The 19839-nt window shown below is 46.0% G+C and overlaps 1 protein-coding gene across 1 annotated transcript in view; it reads left to right on the forward strand.

Annotated features, from left to right (window-relative positions):
• Nucleotides 1-19839, forward strand: part of LOC140458011 (D-aspartate oxidase-like) — a 36344-nt gene that overhangs the window by 7033 nt on the left and 9472 nt on the right. Inside the window, 3 exon segments of the mRNA XM_072551968.1 lie at nt 10445-10619; nt 12945-13053; nt 18823-18999. Coding sequence (XP_072408069.1) covers nt 10445-10619; nt 12945-13053; nt 18823-18999 — 461 coding nt within the window.

Consider the following 19839-nt stretch of genomic DNA (forward strand, 5'->3'; position numbering starts at 1 on the left):
AACTGTATTGAACATTCATGTTTTGAGCGTTCTTTTTCTGTTTTGGTTTAAGCATTTTCTCCCTAAGGAGATGCCTTTTACTTGAATGTTTCCATGGGTATCTTCCACCATCTGCTATCTTGGCAATGTGCCCATTCTTAAAGAATGATAATGAATGAATAGTTTAATTGATGAATACAGGAAGCACTCAGGAGGTCAGGCATTTGTGGAAAGTGGGAGAAAAAAACATTTTTGTTATAATCCTTTAAGGGTCTTAGGTCTCCACAAGCGTTCCTGGCCAGTTAATTGTTCTCAGCATGTTCTATGTTTTATCTACTTCACATTTCTGGCATTTGACGGTATGTTTTTGGATAGTCTTTTTGTTATTGTGAAATATTGAGCCACTGTATAAGGATTTTCGATCAATTTACAGACGAGGATGGTTAATTGGTCCGTTTCAAATCATTAACCCAGAAAGATGTTAAATATTTCCCCTTGCAGCACTTAATTCTTAAACAGATGTCAGTTCACCTTATAGATTGTTCTTTGTATGAAGAACCTCCTGATATTAGTCGGAAACTTGTTTGAATCTCTTCCCTTGTCTTGTTTTCAGTTTAAAATGAAGGCACATCTTGAATCTTTTCCACCTGACTTACCTTGTGCCCCGGGCTGACCAGCACACATTTATACACGGGATAGGATGTTCCTGTTTTCTTCTTGAAATGTTTTTTTAGAAGGATTTTTCTGACTGTAGCTGCCTTTTTAAATGCATCCCTTAAGGTTCAATCATCCTGAATTCTGTCCTATTCACTCACCCACCTACTCTGTATCGTATTCAGCTAACTTCAGCACAAGTAACAACGAAAGCCAGATTTTTTTTTTAAGATGATGAAATATTTGTTATGCCAAATGATTGTTCTTTTACAAATCATGAGAACAGCTTAGCAAGGACTGAAAGAAAACATGAATTCAAAATAAGAAAGTACAGCAGACTCTATACATTTATGAGTAACAGGTTTCGGGAATGTTAGAGTATTATTAGTATGTGGTACTGAGATACATGAAATCAAAGTGGAAACTGGAATTGAGGGACTGGTCAGTGATCCCTTTAGATATCAGAGCCAGGGATTGAATGATCTCTTTCAGTTGCTATGGTTATGTATTTAACAATCAATGAGACCATAAGAAATAAGAAGAGGAGTAGGGCATTCAGCTCCTCGAGCCCTCTTTGCCATTCAATAGGATCATGGCTGATCCAACATTTCTCATGTCCACTTTCCCTCCCTTTCTCCATAATCCTTGATTTTCCACTTCAATAATCCATCTCGGCCTTAAATATACATAAGGACTCTGCCCCCTCAGCTCTCTGTGGCAAGGAGTTCCAAAGACTCTGAGAAAAGAAATTGCTCCTCATTTCAGTCTTAAATTGGCGTCCCTTTATTCTGAGAGGATGCCCTCTGGTCCTGGACTCCCCCATGGGGGGAAACATCCTCTCAGCATTTACGCTGTCAAGCCCTTTAAGAATCCTACATGTTTCAGTGAGATCACCTCTCATTCTTCTAAACGCCGGTGACTCGAGTCCCAATCTGTTTAATCTTTGCTCAGGAAACAATCTCTCCATACCTGGGATCATCCAAGTGAACCTTCTCTGAAGCACCTCCAATGAGATTATATGTTCCTTATGTATGCGACCTGAACTGCTCTCAGTATTTGAGATATACAACATATGGCTGAGTACACATTGTAGCAACATGCAGATTTCAATCTCCATATCTAAAGGAGGTAGTTTTGGCGAGTTGCAGTTTGCATAGATGAGTAATGTTTGAAGCTTCACTTTTGGACTGATGATAATATTATGACCATAAGACACAGGGGTAGAATTAGGCCACTTACCCATTGCATCTGCAAGACCCATTCAATCATGGCAGGTATGTTTCTCAACCCTACTTTCCTGCCTTCTCCCTATGACCTTCAACCCCTATTACCAATCAAACCCTACCGATCCCTGTCTTAAATACACGCAATGACTTAGCCACAGACAGCTTTTGAGTCTATGTGTTCCACAGATTCACCACCCTCTGACTGATGACATTCCTCCTGGTCTCTGTTTTTTTTTAATCTACCATCTAGCTGTTTATTTCATGTAAAGTTTGCTACAAAATACAGTGAAAAGTGTTGTCCAATGTCACCACTCTGGCGCCGCATTAAAATACAGAAATATGAACCAAAACATAGAACACAAAAGCAGAACAATAAAGAAACAGTGCTCAACTTTACAGGATTAGTGGTGCTGGAAGAGCACAGCAGTTCAGGCAGCATCCAACGAGCAGCGAAATTGACGTTTCAGGCAAAAGCCCTTCATCAGGAATAAAGGCAGTGACCCTGAAGCATGGAGAGATAAGCAAGAGGAGGGTGGGGGTGGGGAGAGAGTAGCAAAGAGTACAATGGGTGAGTGGGGGAGGAGATGAAGGTGATAGGTCAAGGAGGAGAGGGTGGAGTGGATAGGTGGAAAAGGAGATAGGCAGTTAGGACAAGTCCGGACAAGTCATGGGGACAGTGCTGAGCTGGAAGTTTGAAACTAGGATGAGGTGGGGGAAGGGGAAATGAGGAAGCTGTTGAAGTCCACATTGATGCCCTGGGGTTGAAGTGTTCTGAGGCGGAAGATGAGGCGTTCTTCCTCCAGGCGTCTGGTGGTGAGGGAGCGGCGGTGAAGGAGGCCCAGGACCTCCATTTCCTTGGCAGAGTGGGAGGGGGAGTTGAAATGTTGGGCCACGGGGCGGTTTGGTTGATTGGTGCGGGTATCTCGGAGATGTTCCCTAAAGCGCTCTGCTAGGAGGCGCCCAGTCTCCCCAATGTAGAGGAGACCACATCGGGAGCAACGGATACAATAAATGATATTAGTGGATGTGCAGGTAGAACTTTGATGGATGTGGAAGGCTCCTTTAGGGCCTTGGATAGAGGTGAGGGAGGAGGTGTGGGCACAGGTTTTACAGTTCCTGCGGTGACAAGGGAAAGTGCCAGGATGGGAGGGTGGGTTGTAGGGGGGTGTGGACCTGACCAGGTAGTCGCGGAGGGAATGGTCTTTGCGGAAGGTGGAAAGGGGTGGGGAGGGAAATATATCCCTGGTGGTGGGGTCTTTTTGGAGGTGGCGGAAATGTCGGCAGATGATTTGGTTTATGCGAAGGTTTGTAGGGTGGAAGGTGAGCACCAGGGGCGTTCTGTCCTTGTTACGGTTGGAGGGGTGAGGTTTGAGGGCAGAGGTGCGGGATGTGGACGAGATGCATTGGAGGGCATCTTTAACCACGTGGGAAGGGAAATTGCGGTCTCTAAAGAAGGAGGCCATCTGGTGTGTTCTATGGTGGAACTGGTCCTCCTGGGAGCAGATAAGGCAGAGGCGGAGAAATTGGGAATACGGGATGGCATTTTTGCAAGAGATAGGGTGGGAAGAGGTGTAATCCAGGTAGCTGTGGGAGTCGGTGGGTTTGTAAAAAATGTCAGTGTCAAGTCGGTCGTCACTAATGGAGATGGAGAGGTCCAGGAAGGGGAGCGAGGTGTCAGAGATGGTCCAGGTAAATTTAAGGTCAGGGTGGAATGTGTTGGTGAAGTTGATGAATTGCTCAACCTCCTCGCGGGAGCACGAGATGGCGCCAATGCAGTCATCAATGTAGCGGAGGAAGAGGTGGGGAGTGGTGCCGGTGTAATTACGGAAGATCATCTGTTCTACATAGCCAACAAAGAGACAGGCATAGCTGGGGCCCATACGTGTGCCCATGGCTACGCCTTTGGTCTGGAGGAAGTGGGAGGATTCAAAGGAGAAATTGTTAAGGGTGAGGACCAGTTCAGCCAAACGAATGAGAGTGTCAGTGGAAGGGTACTGTTGGGGACGTCTGGAGAGGAAAGAACGGAGGGCTTGGAGGCCTTGGTCATGGCGGATGGAGGTGTAGAGGGATTGGATATCCATGGTGAAGATGAGGCGTTGGGGGCCGGGGAAACGGAAGTCTTGGAGGAGGTGGAGGGCGTGGGTGGTGTCTCGAACATATGTGGGGAGTTCCTGGACTAGGGGGGATAGGACAGTGTCGAGGTAGGTAGAGATGAGTTCAGTGGGGCAGGAGCATGCTGAGACAATGGGTCGGCCAGGGTGGTCAGGCTTGTGGATCTTGGGAAGGAGGTAGAACCGGGCAGTGCAGGGTTCCCGGACTATGAGGTTGGAAGCTGTGGGTGGGAGATCTCCTGAGGTGATGAGGTTCTCTATGGTCTGGGAGATGATGGTTTGGTGATGGGGGGTGGGGTCATGGTCGAGGGAGCAGTAGGAAGAGGTGTCCTCAAGTTGGCGTTTGGCTTCAGCGGTGTAGAGGTCAGTGCGCCAGACTACCACTGCGCCCCCTTTATCCGCTGGCTTGATGGTGAGGTTGGGATTAGAGCAGAGGGATTGGAGGGCTGCGCATTGTGAGGGTGAGAGGTTGGAGTGGGGGAGGGGGGTCAACAGGTTGAGGCGGTTAATGTCCCGGCGGCAGTTGGAAATGAAGAGGTCGAGGGCAGGTAATAGGCCAGCGTGGGGTGTCCAGGTGGATGCAGTGTGTTGGAGGTGGGCGAAGGGGTCCTTGGAAGGTGGGCGGGAGTCCTGATTGTGAAAGTAAGCTCGGAGGCGGAGGCGACGGGTGCTCAACTTTACAGTCCTTCCCTTAATTGCCCCATTACTTAATTGCCCCATTATTGTCCATGCACCTGGTGGCTAAGCCCATGTCCCCTTGGCCATGCCACCACCACTGGCTCAGCAATCGCCACTCTTCAGTGCCATCTCACCTCCACCTACACTCTCATCACTAGGGCCCTTGCTAGTCCTCACCAATGCAGACGTACCTAGTAGGCATCGTTAGCCACACCAGCCCAAACCCAACTATGCCACCACCATGAATCTTCGTCGGACTCACCTCACCGCTGCCAATGCTGCCAGGTCTCATACTGGGCCCAAACACACTTCTACCGCAACCTTCATGGTGGACGCAGATGCTGCCAGGAACCCAGACTTGTCTCCACCGCAGCAGCCAAGAGCTGGTGCTAGGACCACCTTGTCAATGCGGAAGGATTGGGCTCACTCTGCACTGGGCTCATTCACCACCGCAGTTCGAAAGGGTCGTCCCTTCACTCCGAGGCTGTGCCCTCGGTTCCTAATCTGTCCTATTGGTGGGAACATCTTCTCCATATCCCCTCGATCCAGGCCTCTCAGTATTCTATAAATTTCAATGAGATCCCCCATCATTCTTCTAAACTCCATTGAGTAGAGGCCCAGAGTCCTTAACTGCTCCTCCTATGACAAGCCCTTCATCCCCGGGATCATTCTTGTCAACTTTTGCTGGATCCCCTCCAGGGTCAGTACATCGTTCCTTAGATACAGGGCCCAGAGCTGCTCACAATGTTCTAAATGTGGTCGGACCAAAGTTTTATACTCATTTTGTATACCTCTGCTCTGTATTCTTGCCCTCTTGAAATGAATGCTAACATTGCATTTGCTTTCCTAACTGCCAACACAACCTGCATGTTAACCTTAAGGAAATCCTGAACTAGGACTCTCAAGTCCCTTTGTGCTTCAGATTTCTGAAGCCTTTCCCCATTTAGGAAATAGTTTACACCTCTGACCTTCCTACCACAGCATATAACCTCACACTTTCCCACGTTGTATTCTATCTGCCACTTCTTTGTTTACTCTCCTAGCTGTCCTTCTGCAGCCTCTGCACTTCCTTAACACATACCTGTCCCTCCACCTATCTTTGTGGCACCTGCAAACCTAGTGACAATGCCCTCAGTTCCTTCATCCAGAAGGTGTGATACCCAATGCCTGTTCAAGTCTGCTCCCTGGTCAATTCCAGAATGTGCTGCTCTACCTAAATCAGTCAGTAAATCCCCTTGAGGTCACTATTCCCAGTCTGATTCTTCCAATTTATTTGTAGATTAAAATCCTCCATGATTATTGTGGCCTCCTAATCATAGGCACCCAATATTTCTCTTGTATACTTTGTCCTATGTTGTGGTTACTGTTAGAAGGCTTGTGGATCATTCCCACAAATGACTGTTTTCCCCTAGTATTCCTGATCTCCACCCAAACCAATCTTACGCCCCGACCAACTGAACCAAGGTCCTGTATAACTATTGAGCCAATACCATCTTTGATTAGGTATGCCACCCCTCCGTCTTTACTGAGCAGCTTCTCGAATGTCATTCACACCTCATTGTTCAGAACTTAGTCCTTGTCATCCTGTAGTCACATCTCTCTAATAGTTATCAGATGATATTTATTCACATAGTGCACAGTATCAATTCAGTTACTTTGTTGTGAGTGCTACATGCATTGAGATGTGGAGCCTTTCCTTCCTTTTGTTATCTTTGTCTTGACTGTTGGTCTTGTCTCAGCCTCTTTGTCTCTTCCTCCATTTCTCTGACTCTCACTTTCCATTATTTAGTTTGGACGAACATAATTTAAGCTCAATTCAGGCAGAGACTGTCATGATGGTACAGACCCCACTCTTCCCAGTACAGTTGCCAATTCCCCACCAGCAGATACACTTCTCCCACATCAGCCTTTGAGATGCTCACTCACCTCTCTAATCTGACCTGCCTTGTGCTAATTTTTGTGTAGCCTGGGTAGTAACCAGATAAGGCAGATGACACAGCCCCTGAACTCATTCTGTTTGATAACGCCTACATGATCCTGTCCCAACTTCATCAATACATTTGTTCTTGAATGGCTTCCTGTACCAGGGTAAAAACAATGACTGCAGATGCTGAAAACCAAATATTGGATTAGTGGTGCTGGAAGAGCACAGCAGTTCAGGCAGCATCCAACGAGCAGCGAAATCGACGTTTCGGGCAAAAGCCCTTCATCAGGAATAGGGTGCCATGGTCAGTGAGCTGATGCCATGCTGCAGCCCCCACGCTCTTCAAAACAAAATCCCAAACATTTTAGCACTTGTAGAGGCTGCTCCTGCCCTCTGGGTCCCCTTCTCTTACCTCACTTGCTGTCAAGCTTTCTTCCTCCCTAGTGTCTGCAGCTCAGCATCAATAATTCTGAGCCAAAGTTTTTTTAAAAAAATTTCATTAATGTATTTTATTCTTAAAAATATCTTCATATGCATAGCTAGTCGCTGAAGCAATTCTGTTCTGTACTGTAGCATATGAGGAAACAAACATCAAAGTTTGATTCTATCCAGCAAACAAACCAAAGGCATCTCTTACCTTTACAAGATTACATTTACATATATTTGAGGCATTGGGAGAGTCTGATTACCTTCAGCAGAAAGACCTCAGACAGTGGTCCTTCCCCACTGCCATGGCGGCAGCTGCCCTGAGCTTTAGTGTGTACCTCAGCGAGTAGTCCTGGGCCTTGGAATGTGTCAGTCTGCAACACTAGAGGGTAGGATCAACTCCTTGCTCTGGAAGATCAACAACGTTCGGGCAGATCAAAGAGTGTCGTTCACTGAGTTGATGGTCCTCCAGGTACAGTCGCTGTTCGTCTTGGTGTGCGTCCCGGGTAACAGACCGTAGAGCACAGAGTCCTGCGTCACGGAGCTGCTCGGGGTGAACCTCAACCAAACTCGCTACATCCCTGTTCAGTCTTCCTTTGGAAAGGCCTATCCCAGCAGGAGATGGGTGACAGTCTCTATCCCCTCGCAGCTGCTTCGAGGGCAGTGTGCAGTGGTGCACAGAGTCCAGGTGTACATGAAGGATCTCACAGGTAGTGCCCTTCTCACCACCCGCTGAGCGCTGTCTTGGTGCTTGTTGGAAAGTTCTGGTAATGAGGCGTTCTGCCAAATGACTTTGACGGTCTGTTGAGGGAACCATGTGACAGGATCCGCCCTCTCCTTCTCCCTCAGGGTCTCGAGGACACTATGTGCTGACCACTTCCTGATTAATTTCAAAAATATGTCTTGTCACAAAAGCAGTTTGGTTCTGTACAGGCGCATATCAAGAAAATAAACAAATCATTGGACTTTGATTTTATCCAAAATACCAAAATACCAGATGGCCTCCTTCTTTAGGGACCGCAATTTCCCTTCCCACGTGGTTAAAGATGCCCTCCAACGCATCTCGTCCACAAGCCGTACCTCTGCCCTCAGACCCCACCCCTCCAACCGCAACAAGGACAGAACCCCCCTGGTGCTCACCTTCCACCCTACCAACCTTTGCATAAACCAAATCATCCGCCGACATTTCCGCCACCTCCAAACGGACCCCACCACCAGGGATATATTTCCCTCCCCACCCCTTTCCGCCTTCCGCAAAGATTGTTCCCTCTGTGACTACCTGGTCAAGTCCACCCCCCCCCCCCAACAGCCCACCGTCCCATCCTGGCATCTTCCCCTGCCACCACAGGAATTGTAAAACCTGCACCCACACCTCCTCCCTCACCTCCATCCAAGGCCCTAAAGGAGCCTTCCACATCCATCAAAGTCTTACCTGCACATTCACCAATATCATTTATTGTATTTGTTGCTCCCGGTGCGGTCTCCTTTACATTGGGGAGACTGGATGCCTCCTAGCAGAGCGCTTTAGGGAACATCTCTGGGACACCCGCACCAATCAACCCCACCGCCCTGTGGCCCAACATTTCAACTCCCCCTCCCACTCTGCTGAGGACATGGAGGTCCTGGGCCTCCTTCACCACCGCTCCCTCACCACCCAACGCCTGGAGGAAGAACGCCTCATCTTCTACCTCGGAACACTTCAACCCCAGGGCATCAATGTGGACTTCAACAGTTTCCTCATTTCCCCTTCCTCCACCTCACCCCAGTTCCAAACCTCCAGCTCAGCACTGTCCCCATGACCTGTCCTACCTGCCTATCTCCTTTTCCACCTATCCACTCCACCCTCCTCTCTGACCTATCACCTCCATCCCCACCCCCATTCACCTATTGTACTCTATGCTACTTTCTCCCCACCCCACCCTCCTCTCATTTTATCTCTCCACCCTTCGGGCACTCTGCCTGTATTCCTGATGAAGGGCTTTTGCCCAAAACATCGATTTTACTGCTCCTCGGATGCTGCATGAACTGCTGTGCTTTTCCAGCACCACTAATCCAAAATACCAAAGACCTGTCTTACACGTATAGTACTAATATTTACAAATTTTTGAGGCATTGGGAGAGTCAGAAAACTGAACGGACCCCCATTTATCTTCATCAGGTCAACCTCGGACAGTGGTCTTTCCCCACTGTGCCTTGGCGGCAGCTGCCCCAAACTTTACTGAGTCCCTCAGCACGTAGTCCTGGGTCTTGGTATGTCCTGGTCTGCAACACTCGGGAAGGGTCAACTCCTTGTTCTGGAAGACAAACAAGTTTCGGGTGGACCAAAGAGAGTCTCTCTCTCCTCCAGGTGCAGTCAATGTTTATCTTGGTGTGTGTCCCAGCGAACAGAACATAGAGCCTGCATCGTGGAACTGCTTGGGATGAACCTTGACACAAACCAAGTTTTGAGCTCCAGCAGCTACATCACTTCCTGCAAGCATCCCAAAGCTGACACGTGACAGTACTTCACTCCCCTACCATCCCTAATGTGTGTGCGTGTGCTAATGAATCAGCAATTAACTAATTTATAATTAAAATAGCCTTGACTTCCCTAAATACCGGCGCTGCCAGTAAGCTTTACAATACTGATCAGACAAGGCAATACTTACAATATTGTTTAAACTGAGTTTCTAATAAAACCCGTGACTGATTTATCTGCCCCTTTTGTTGTGTAGAATTGGACAACAAATGCTGGAGGCTGTGCTTTAAAAAAACGTGTAGCATTAAAAACCCACCTCCTCTCTCAGCACTCTACTTAAACCGCACTTAAAGTATCTCTTCAAAAGCACCCAATTCCCAAATGGACTCACTCTGCTGCTGCCCCCCCACTTACATGAAGCTTCCCTCCAACTCTGACCTTGCTTCCTTACTGACTGTGTCTTCTCTTCATGCAGAGCTGTGCTGGGGGTCTCCCTAGCTCAGCTTCCTGCTACAGTCATCAACACTTATCCAGCTCCCTATCAGCTCACCATCGGTTTCTCAAGGGAAATTAGGAGGTGTGGAAAAAAAGGTTGCTGTTGCCAGCAATGCCCAGATGTTGTGAGTGAATTAAGAAAGCTCCCTGTAACTAACCTAAAGACAGACAGTGTTTTGCTGCAAAGTCAGAACTCTGACCTTACCCAGCAGAAACCACATTTAGTCATAGAGTCATAGAGATGTACAGCAAGGAAACAGACCCTTCGGTCCAACTCGTCCATGCAGACCAGATTCCCAACCCAATCTAGTCCCACCTGCCAGCACCCGGCCCATATCCCTCCAAACCCTTTCCTATTCATATACCCAACATCTGTCAATTGGCTTTATTGCTCCAAAGCAGAATTTGACAGCAGCTGCTTTATTGGGGTTGGAAATCCCGTTGTTGGGGTTAATTAAGGATGTTATTTCTAACCCTTTCTTTCTGCTTTCAGACCATGGACAAGATGCGAGTTGCTGTGATTGGAGCCGGTGTAGTGGGGCTGTCTACTGCTGTGTGCATAGCAGAGTCTATTCCAGATTGCTCTGTTACTGTGATCGCAGAGAAGTTCTCCCCTTACACAACTAGTGATGTTGCTGCAGGAATCCTCAGCCCACACTTCTCCCGAGGTGAGTCAGCAGCGAATGAACTCGCCCCACATTTGGTTTGATTTAAAGGCGAGGAAACAGCAGCAAGAGTCAGACCATGTGTTACATTCCTGGAATAAACCAAATGACCTTGCAACGATTTGCAATTTTGGGATTAAGAGCCTGCATTTATATAGTGACCGGCACATTTCTGAAAGTGCTTTTCAGGCGATGCAGTGCATATGGGATGTGGTCACATGTAATAGCAGGCTTCCACCATACCACTACGTGATAAAGACCAAATAGCATCTTGCACATGAAAATCATCTCGAGTCAGTTAAAAAAGAAAAAAATCCGATATAATTGACAGTGACTTGGTGGTTTGCACTACTGCCTCACAGTACCAGGGACCCGGTTCAATTCCCCTCTCAGCTGACTGACTATGTAGAGTTTACATGCTCTCCCCGTGTCTGCATGGGTTTACTCCAGTTTCCTCCGACAGTCCGAAGAAGTGCAGGTTAGGTCGATTGCCCTGGAATGTCGAGGGATATGCAGATTAGATGGATCAGCCATGGCAAATGTAGGATGGGATGGTCTGGGTGGTGTGCTCTTCGAAGGGTCCGTGTAGACTCAATGGACCGAATGGCCTGTCTCCATACTGTAGGGAATCTATTATTCTATGAACTAGTGAGCTACAGTGTAGGAGGCCACTTGTGCTGAGGTAGGTTTTAAAGAATACCTCAAAGAAGGAAAGATGTTTAGGGAAGGAATTTTCAACCTTAGTTTCCAGGCAGCATAATATTAAAGAGAAGAGGGTGCAACAAGAATATACACTCTAATTCCAATAAAAGGCCAGAACAGTTGGAGCACTGGGAGGTATGATGGTTCCATGGCTAAAGGAAGTTACAGGGACAGGGAGGATATGACCAAAGATAGATTAGAAGCCAGGTTTGGGCTGTTAAAATGAGAGATCTTGCTGGAACTAAGAGCTGTTGTGGTCAGCAAGCATACAAGTGAAGGGATCTCAGTGTGTGTTAGGATATGGACAGTAGAAGATTACATAAACTGAAATTAGTTAGTAAATGAGAAAGTAGCCAAGAGAGAATTGGATTAGTCGAATCTGGAGAAGCAAGAAAGAGCATTTCAGCAGCAAGACAGGACAAGCTACAGAGGGCAAGAGCTATATGATCAAGGTTATCACAAGTAAGTCAGAAGGTATGGGAAAGCACTGCGAGTCAGGAATGTGGCCTGTTGAGGGGCTTATGCCCAAAATGTCGATTCTCCTGTCCCTCAGACGCTGCCTGACCGGCTGTGCTTCCCCAGCACCACACTTGTCGACTCTCATCTCCAGCATCTACAGTCCTCCCTTTCTCCTCCCGTTATCACAACTAAAACTTCTCCACAACAGATAGTGGAACTCTGGAATAAAAATTGAAAATGCTAGAGAAACTCAGCAGGTCTAGAGGTATCTGTGGAGAGAAAAACAAAATTTAATGTATCAAGTCCGATATAACTCATCTTCAGAACTGAAAGAAACTGGAAATTGGTGGTTTTTAGGCTGTGGACGAAGGGGGAGGAGGAGTGAGTGAAACAAATGGTGAGGGCAAAGGGCCAAGGGAATGCTCCCCTTCACCACCAGTAACGCTCCCTTTGTCACCACCACTGTGCCACCATCAGCCCTGCCCTCCTTTCCCCTGTCTTGGCATCGCAGCCTTTTAATTAAACAGAAACTTGGGGGAAAGCTGAGACAATAAATGTGATACTGGAAAAGCACAGCAGGTCTGACAGCATCCGAGGAGCAGGAATGTCAGCGTTTCAGGCTGAAACCCTTTGTCAGGACTGGGGAGGGGGAGGGGAGCCCTGTAGACTTTCCTATTCCTCGGATGGTGTCTGACCCATCTGTACACTTCCAAATTCACATCTGTTGCCTCTGACTCCAGCAGCTGCCGTCCTTTCTGTCTCCTTGGGGCTTATCTGTTCCTTGGAGCAGTTTCCATGGCAATGCCATGACCAAGCAAAGTCCACCTGCCAATCAGCCTACACACTTTTTCTCATATTGTATAGATTAGTGTTCCCTTTGAAATTTGGCATTCTTGCTTCAGTCCTGATGAGTGCAAATTAAAAAAAGAAGTTTCTGCAGCGGCAGCCTGTCTCTTTATTTTAGCTAAACTGAAATGGTGTATGAAAATGGGACTCTTTGTATAACTTGAATATTTTTGTGAACACCTTGGAAGGCTTATGTCGGTGATAGTTAAATTTTGTTACCTTTCTGTGCATTAATGGATATGGATGTCTGCTTGTGATTTTAAAATGGCTTGGTTTTTACTGCTTCTTATTTTTACACGTCTCCTATCTGTTTCAAATCAGAGACACCAATTGAACGTCAGAAACGCTGGTTTGATGACACATTTGCTCACATCTTCTCAATCGCACAGTCAGAGGAGGCATCGGAAATAGGTGTGCAGTTCCTGTCTGGGTAAGGAGACAATTTTCATTTCTTATTGTATCTTAAAATGGCAAGTGTCTTTTTAAAAAAAAATAAGATATTATCTATTTAGCACTCTGCACATCTCTGATCTATCAGTACCATTTGACGGGTCTTCATCTTCTAGCTAAGACATTAAACCCAGATCTGTTCGAATTTTCGTAGAATCCTACAGCATGCAGCTCTGTCCTGTGGCTTTGCATGCTCTTTCTAAGAGCTTCTCAATTACCTTTATTTACCTGTTCTTTTTTAATTTCAACAATATACTTTATTCATAAAAAAATCTCTTTGTATACATTGTCACAAATACAGTTCAGTTTTGTACAGCAGCATATCAAGTAAACAAAGTCAAAGTCAAACTTGAATCTGACTATCTCAACGAACCAAAAGCCCCTCTAACACATATGAGATTATATTTTATATATTGCATTGAAACATGAGGAGGGTCCAATAACTGAATGCATTAACCTTCAGCAGGTCAACCTCAGATAGTGGCCTTTCCCCACTGTGTCTTGGCAGCAGCTGCCCCAAGCTTTAGTATGTCCCTCAGCACATAGTCCTGGACCTTGGAATGTGCCAGTCTGCAACACTTAGGGTCAACTCCTTGCTCTCGAACATAACAACTTTTGGGCTGTCAAAGAGAGTCTCTCACTGAGTTGATGGTCTCCCAGGCACTGTCCATGTTTGCCTACTGTTTCGATTGAGCTTTTATTGAGCTATGCAGTAATCTTCTGAATTGGATCTGCTTCCACCAATCTTTCAGGCAGTGCATTCTAGGTAATAATAACTTGCTGTGAAATAAAAAAACACCTTTTCGCTTTCCCTCCCCTGAATCTTTCACCAATTTTCCTCAATCTTTGTAGCCTGGTTTCTGACCCATCTGCCCGTGAGAACACATTTTTCCATATATACTCCGCCAATTCTCCCCAGACTAATGAGTGGAACAACATCAGAGAGCACTTCCTCTTTCTTTCTCTGTTTCTCTCTCTATCTGTTTCTCTCTCTCTTTCTCTATACTTTATTGAAGATGTGGGCTAGGTACCATTGTAAGGGGATGTCAAGAATTTATTGCAGCATCAAATAGAGCTGGTGAGTGACAGTAATCAGAACAGGCAGGTCCTAATTGTATTTGTATAGAGCAGCAGCATAGGGATAGAATGAGGAAAAAAAATTAAGAAATCAAAAGATTGATAAACATGAAAGATTGGGCAGGCCTAGGGGAACAATGTCAGAAGCTGTATTAGTATCAGAGCAAAGGAAAAGAAAGCTGCACTTCCTATATCTAATGTGAGATTACTTGGAGGAGGCAGCATTGTGTCTGAGGGTAGAGCTGTAAGGCAGGAAGATGAATTGCACAGAAAGGTATGCAGGACCTGAAAGGTGGTGATTATTGTGAAAATCTAATGTTACAATTCATGGGTTTTACAGCTGAAACATTTTACTTTAGGAATCCAATTTGAAGTGTTGTCAAGCTGAAAAACTGGGAAACAAATTCAAAGTGAAAATCAACATTAGGTCCAGTTCAAAATGCGAATCTGAATGTGTTTCTGGGATGGTGATGGAAGTTAGTCAGACCCAGGGTTCTGAAGGAAGTGAGGACTGTAGATGCTGGAGATCAGAGCTGAAAAGTATGGCACTGAAAAAGCACAGCAAGTCAGGCAGTATCCGAGGAGCAGGGGGTTGATGTTTTGGGCATAAGCCCTTTATCAGGGTTCTGATAGCTTGAGCTCAGGGATGTCCTTCAGGTAGGCTATCAGAAAAAACCTCTCCTGAGGTTGGTGTACAAACAGGAGAGATTTAAATTGTTCCTGTAGGTTCCCAAGATCACACATAAATTATAAAGGGGACTGGTAAACCTGTCACTGAACCAATAAAGTTACAATTACCTTTACTAGAGATATAGGTTATTCTTTTACCCCAGAATGTTTCATTAGATTAGGTTAGATTAGATTACTTGCAGTGTGGAAACAGGCCCTTTGGCCCAACAAGTCCACACTGACCCGCTGAAGTGCACCCACCCAGACCATTCCCCTACATTTACCCCTTCACCTAACACTATGGCCAATTTAGCATGGCCAATTCACCTGACCTGCACATTTTTGGACTGTGGGAGGAAACCGGAGCACCCGGAGGAAACCCACGCAGACACTGGGAGAACGTGCAAACTCCACACAGTCAGTCGCCTGAGGTGGGAATTGAACCTGGGCCTCTGACGCTGTGAGGCAGCGGTTCCATAAAAAGGCATGTATTGCGCTGTCAAAGTCTGGGTTGTATTAATCTAATGTCCTTTATGAGCCAAGCAGTTCCATAAAGGCCCTGTACTGCGCTGTAATGTTCTAAGTTCTATGTGTCTAACTTACTTTATTAGCTGAGCATAGTTATAGAACATAGAACATTACAGTGCAGTACAGGCCCTTCGGCCCTCTGACTGCACACACATGCACACCCCACACACACACACATACGCACAAAATTGTGCATGCATGCTCACGTGCACACACTGTGCTCTCTCACACACATGGCGCGCTGTCACACATGCAGGTTCGATCGCACCCAGACATGCTATCACACACTCGGTGTGCTCTCATACATGTATAGTGAGCTTGTCTGAGGCACTACTCCCTCGATGTTGCGCCGCCCTGTCATACTGATCTGAAGCCCATCCCACCTACACTATTTTTTTGTACGTCCATTTGCCTGTCCAATGACGACTTAAATGCACTTAAACTTGGTGAATCTACCACCAATGCAGGCAAAGCATTCCATACCCTTACTACTCTCTGAGTAAAGAAACTACCACTGACATCTGTCTTATACCTATCTCCCCTCACTTTAAAGTTGTGTCCCCTCGTGTTTGCCGTCCCCATACTTGGAAAAAGGCTCTCCCTGTCCACCCTATCTAACTCTCTGATTATCTTGTATGTCTTTATTAAGTCACCTCTCAACCTTCTTCTCTCTAACGAGAACAGCCTCAAAGCCCTCAGCCTTTCCTCGTAAGACCTTCCCTCCATACCAGGCAATATCCTAATAAATCTCCTCTGCACCCTTTCCAAAGCTTCCACATCCTTCTTATAATGCGGTGACTAGAACTATACACAATACTCCAAGTGTGGCCGTACCAGAGCTTTGTACAGCTGCAGCATAACCTCCTGGTTCCGGAACTCAATCCCTCTATTAATAAAGGCCAAAACACTGTATGCTGCCTTAACAACCCTGTCAATCTGGGTGGCAACTTTCAGGGATCTGTGTACATGTTGTTCAGAAGAATTAATAATGGCGTGAGGGTGAGAAGAGATGTCAGAGTTCACCCTGACAATCGTATACACCTGTGATCCAGGCAGGGACCTGTGTCTCAAGGATGGAAGCTTCTTGCTGCAGAACAGAGCCCTGAACTGGCCCCTGTCCACAGTCATGAGCAATCAGCATCAGTGGGAGGACTTACTTCATGCCTGTGGGTTCTTCTTGTGATTAAATCTGGAACAAAAAATGTTGGTGACTATTGTACCCTCACTTCTGGCCATGCTGTGTGTTAGCAAATATTTCGGGCAGCTAATGAACTATACCGACTCCATAACTGGTTCCCCACATTGTTATGTTGTCTGGGGTTTAGAGACCTGAACCAGGTCTTGGTGACTAGCCTTTTTTATTCAACAATACACATCTTAAACAGAGTAGAGAGAGAGAGAGCCACACACGAGTGTCTTGGAGTCAGTCTTTTTATTAAAATTTATTCATAGGATGTGGTTCCAGTATTTATTGCCCATCCCTATTTGTCCTTGAGAAGGTGATGTTGAGCTATAGGTACACCCACAATGCTGTTTGATTAGATTAGATTACCTACAGTGTGGAAACAAGCCCTTTGGCCCAACAAGTCCACACCAATCCTCCGAAGAGCAACCTACCCAGATCCATTCCCCTACATTTGCCCCTGTTAGGGAAGGAATTCCCGGATTTTGATCCAGCAACAGTGAAGGAATGGTGATGGAAGGTGGTTTGGAAGGTGCTGTCTTGAGCCTTGTAGACACGGGCTGGGGAGCCAGGAGATGAGTTACTCACCTTTGACCTGGTCTTTTACTTTCTTCGCCCACATCATTGTTATTGATTGTAAATAATTATAGCCCCAGCATGGATCCCTGTGGCCATTGGGTGATAGTTGCTGTACTTAATTCCTCCCCTCCCTTTCCTGCTAATTATTTAATAATTTTGGAATGCAGGGGCAAAATAAGTTTATGGTGCTGGAGCAAACAAAAACAGGAAATGCTGGAGAATTTCTCACAGCATCTGTGAAGAGAAAACATTGTTAATATTTTGGGTCCAGGGAGTCTTTTTCAAAACTGGAATAAGCTGGGATAAGGTGTTATTTATGCCATTAACACGGTTGGGGCTGGGGGTCAGGAGTGAGTGGATAGGTGGAGATGAAGTCCAGAGAGAGATCCAGATGCAGCCGGTTGCCAGGGTCAGAATCATATCTTCCCCGACTTGTTCAGCTCTGTATGTTCCACAACTGACCCACCTTCAAGACTGTCACCCCACAGATAGTTTCCCAGAATCAGTCTTCATTTGTCAGGGTAGATGCAAAGTTACTGTGTGTAACGCACTCCACAGTTAACTGCACCTGGTTTGACTGCACACACATGCACACCCCAGACACACACGCACACGTGCGCACACACAAAATTGTGCATGCATGCTCACTTGCACACACAGTGCTCTCACATGCACATGGCGCGCTGTCACACATGCAGGTTCGATCACACCCAGACATGCTATCACACACTCGGTGTGCTCTCATACATATATGGTGAGTTTGTCTGAGGCACTACTCCTTCCATACACCATTAATATAGTGTAAAGCTCCTTAAAACAGTGAACATTGTTAACTTTGCCACCTTCCTACCAAATACAGAGACAATACAAAATAAAGGGTACCGTTCTGAAGAGGGTGCAGGAGCAGTGGGACCCTATGTAAATGCATGTAAATCGTTGAAGATGATGGGACAGTTTGAGAGTGATGACTAAGGTATACAGAAACCAGGGCTTTATTGATAGAGGTGAGAATGGTTCCGGGGGCGAGGAACTTCAGTTACTGAGATTTGAAAAGACAAAGGACAACCTCTATTTCATGGAAGAATTGAGAACCAAAGGGCACCGATTTAAATTAATTGTCAAAAGAAACAATGTCAGAGGGAGGAGAAACCTTTTTACACAGTGAGTGGTTAGGATTGGCAGTGCAATGCCTGAGGGTGTGGTGGGGACAGGGTCGACTGAGATCTCAAAGAGAATTGGATCATTACCTGAAAAGGAAAATTTACTTATTACAGGGAAGGTCCACAAACTGAATTACTCCTCCAGAGGGCCAGCACAGACAAAATGTGGGCCAAATGGCCAGTCCTATGTGCCATAACCATTCTCTGATTCTCTTAGAAAAGCCTTCCAATAATCTCATGGACCAGTAGGTGCTGGCAATGGGAAGTGTTGACTATTTAAAATATTTATTTTCACAGATTTTGATATTAAAAGGCACATTTAAACTTGGAAAATCTCTGCTTTGAATACAACACTAACTTGCATCTATATCTTATCTTTAACTTAGTAAAATATCCCAAGATGTGTCACCAGATAAATTTTCACTCGAAACATGTAGCCTCATATGAGTAACAGAAATGATTGGTTTTAGATTGGTCGAGAGATTTAGAAATGTCAAGGTAAATAAAATATTATGTTGCTGTTCTGAATAATTAAATTTCTATGCTTTTCTAGATGGGAGATCTTTAAAGAAGCTCCTATAGAGCCTATCCCGTACTGGTCTGACTCTGTGCTGGCATTCCGGATGATGAATAATTCTGAGCTGAAGAGGTTTCCACAGGCTACATTCGGCTGGACGTACACGACCTTACTTTGCGAATGTACCTCCTACTTACCTTGGTTGGAGAAACGGTAAGGCTTTTGACACCAATATGGGAAGTCCCTTTCTGCTGTACCCGTTGTGGTTCAGTTGATTGTATTCTTGTCTCTGAGCCGGAAGGGAGCCAGGTCCTGGTTCTACTCCAGAATTTGGGAATCAAAAATCAAAGCTGTCTTTTCGATATGATGTTAAACCACAGACTTGCCTGCTGCTAATGCTGGACAGAAAGGATTGCGTGACATTATTTTGATCCATAGAATCCCTACAGTATGGGAGCAGGTCATTTGGCCCATCGAGTCCACATTGAACCTCCAAAGATCATCCCATCCAAACTCTATTCCTGTGTTTCCCATGGCTAATCCACCTAGCCTATACATCCCTGGATGCTATGGGTAATTTAGCACAGCCAATCCAGCTAACCTGCACATCTTTGGACTGTGGGACGAAACCAGAACACCTGGAGGTAACCCACACAGACACTGGGAGAATGTGCAAACTCAACACAGATCATTGTCCGAGGTTGGAATTGAACCAGAGTCCCTGGTACTGTGAGGCAGCAGTGCTCACCACTGAGTCACCATACTGCTCAAAGGAGAGAAGGAGGCTGACATTATCCCTCAGGCAAAAACAAGCCAGATGATCTTGTTATTCCCAAATTACTGTTTAGGGGAGTTTAATGTGTACAATTTGGCAACACATTCCGACATCACACTTCACTGACTGTACAGTGCTTTTAGGCATCTGGTAATTGTGATAATTGTAATATTAGGGCAAGCCCTGCTTTCTGTATGCAGCTGTGAAGAGGGGTCACTGGACCCGAAATGTTAACTCTGATTTCTGTCTGTAGATGCTGCCAGACCTGCTGTGTTTTT

The sequence above is a fragment of the Chiloscyllium punctatum genome, chromosome 3 (genome assembly GCF_047496795.1).
Source record: "Chiloscyllium punctatum isolate Juve2018m chromosome 3, sChiPun1.3, whole genome shotgun sequence".
Lineage (NCBI taxonomy): Eukaryota > Metazoa > Chordata > Chondrichthyes > Orectolobiformes > Hemiscylliidae > Chiloscyllium > Chiloscyllium punctatum.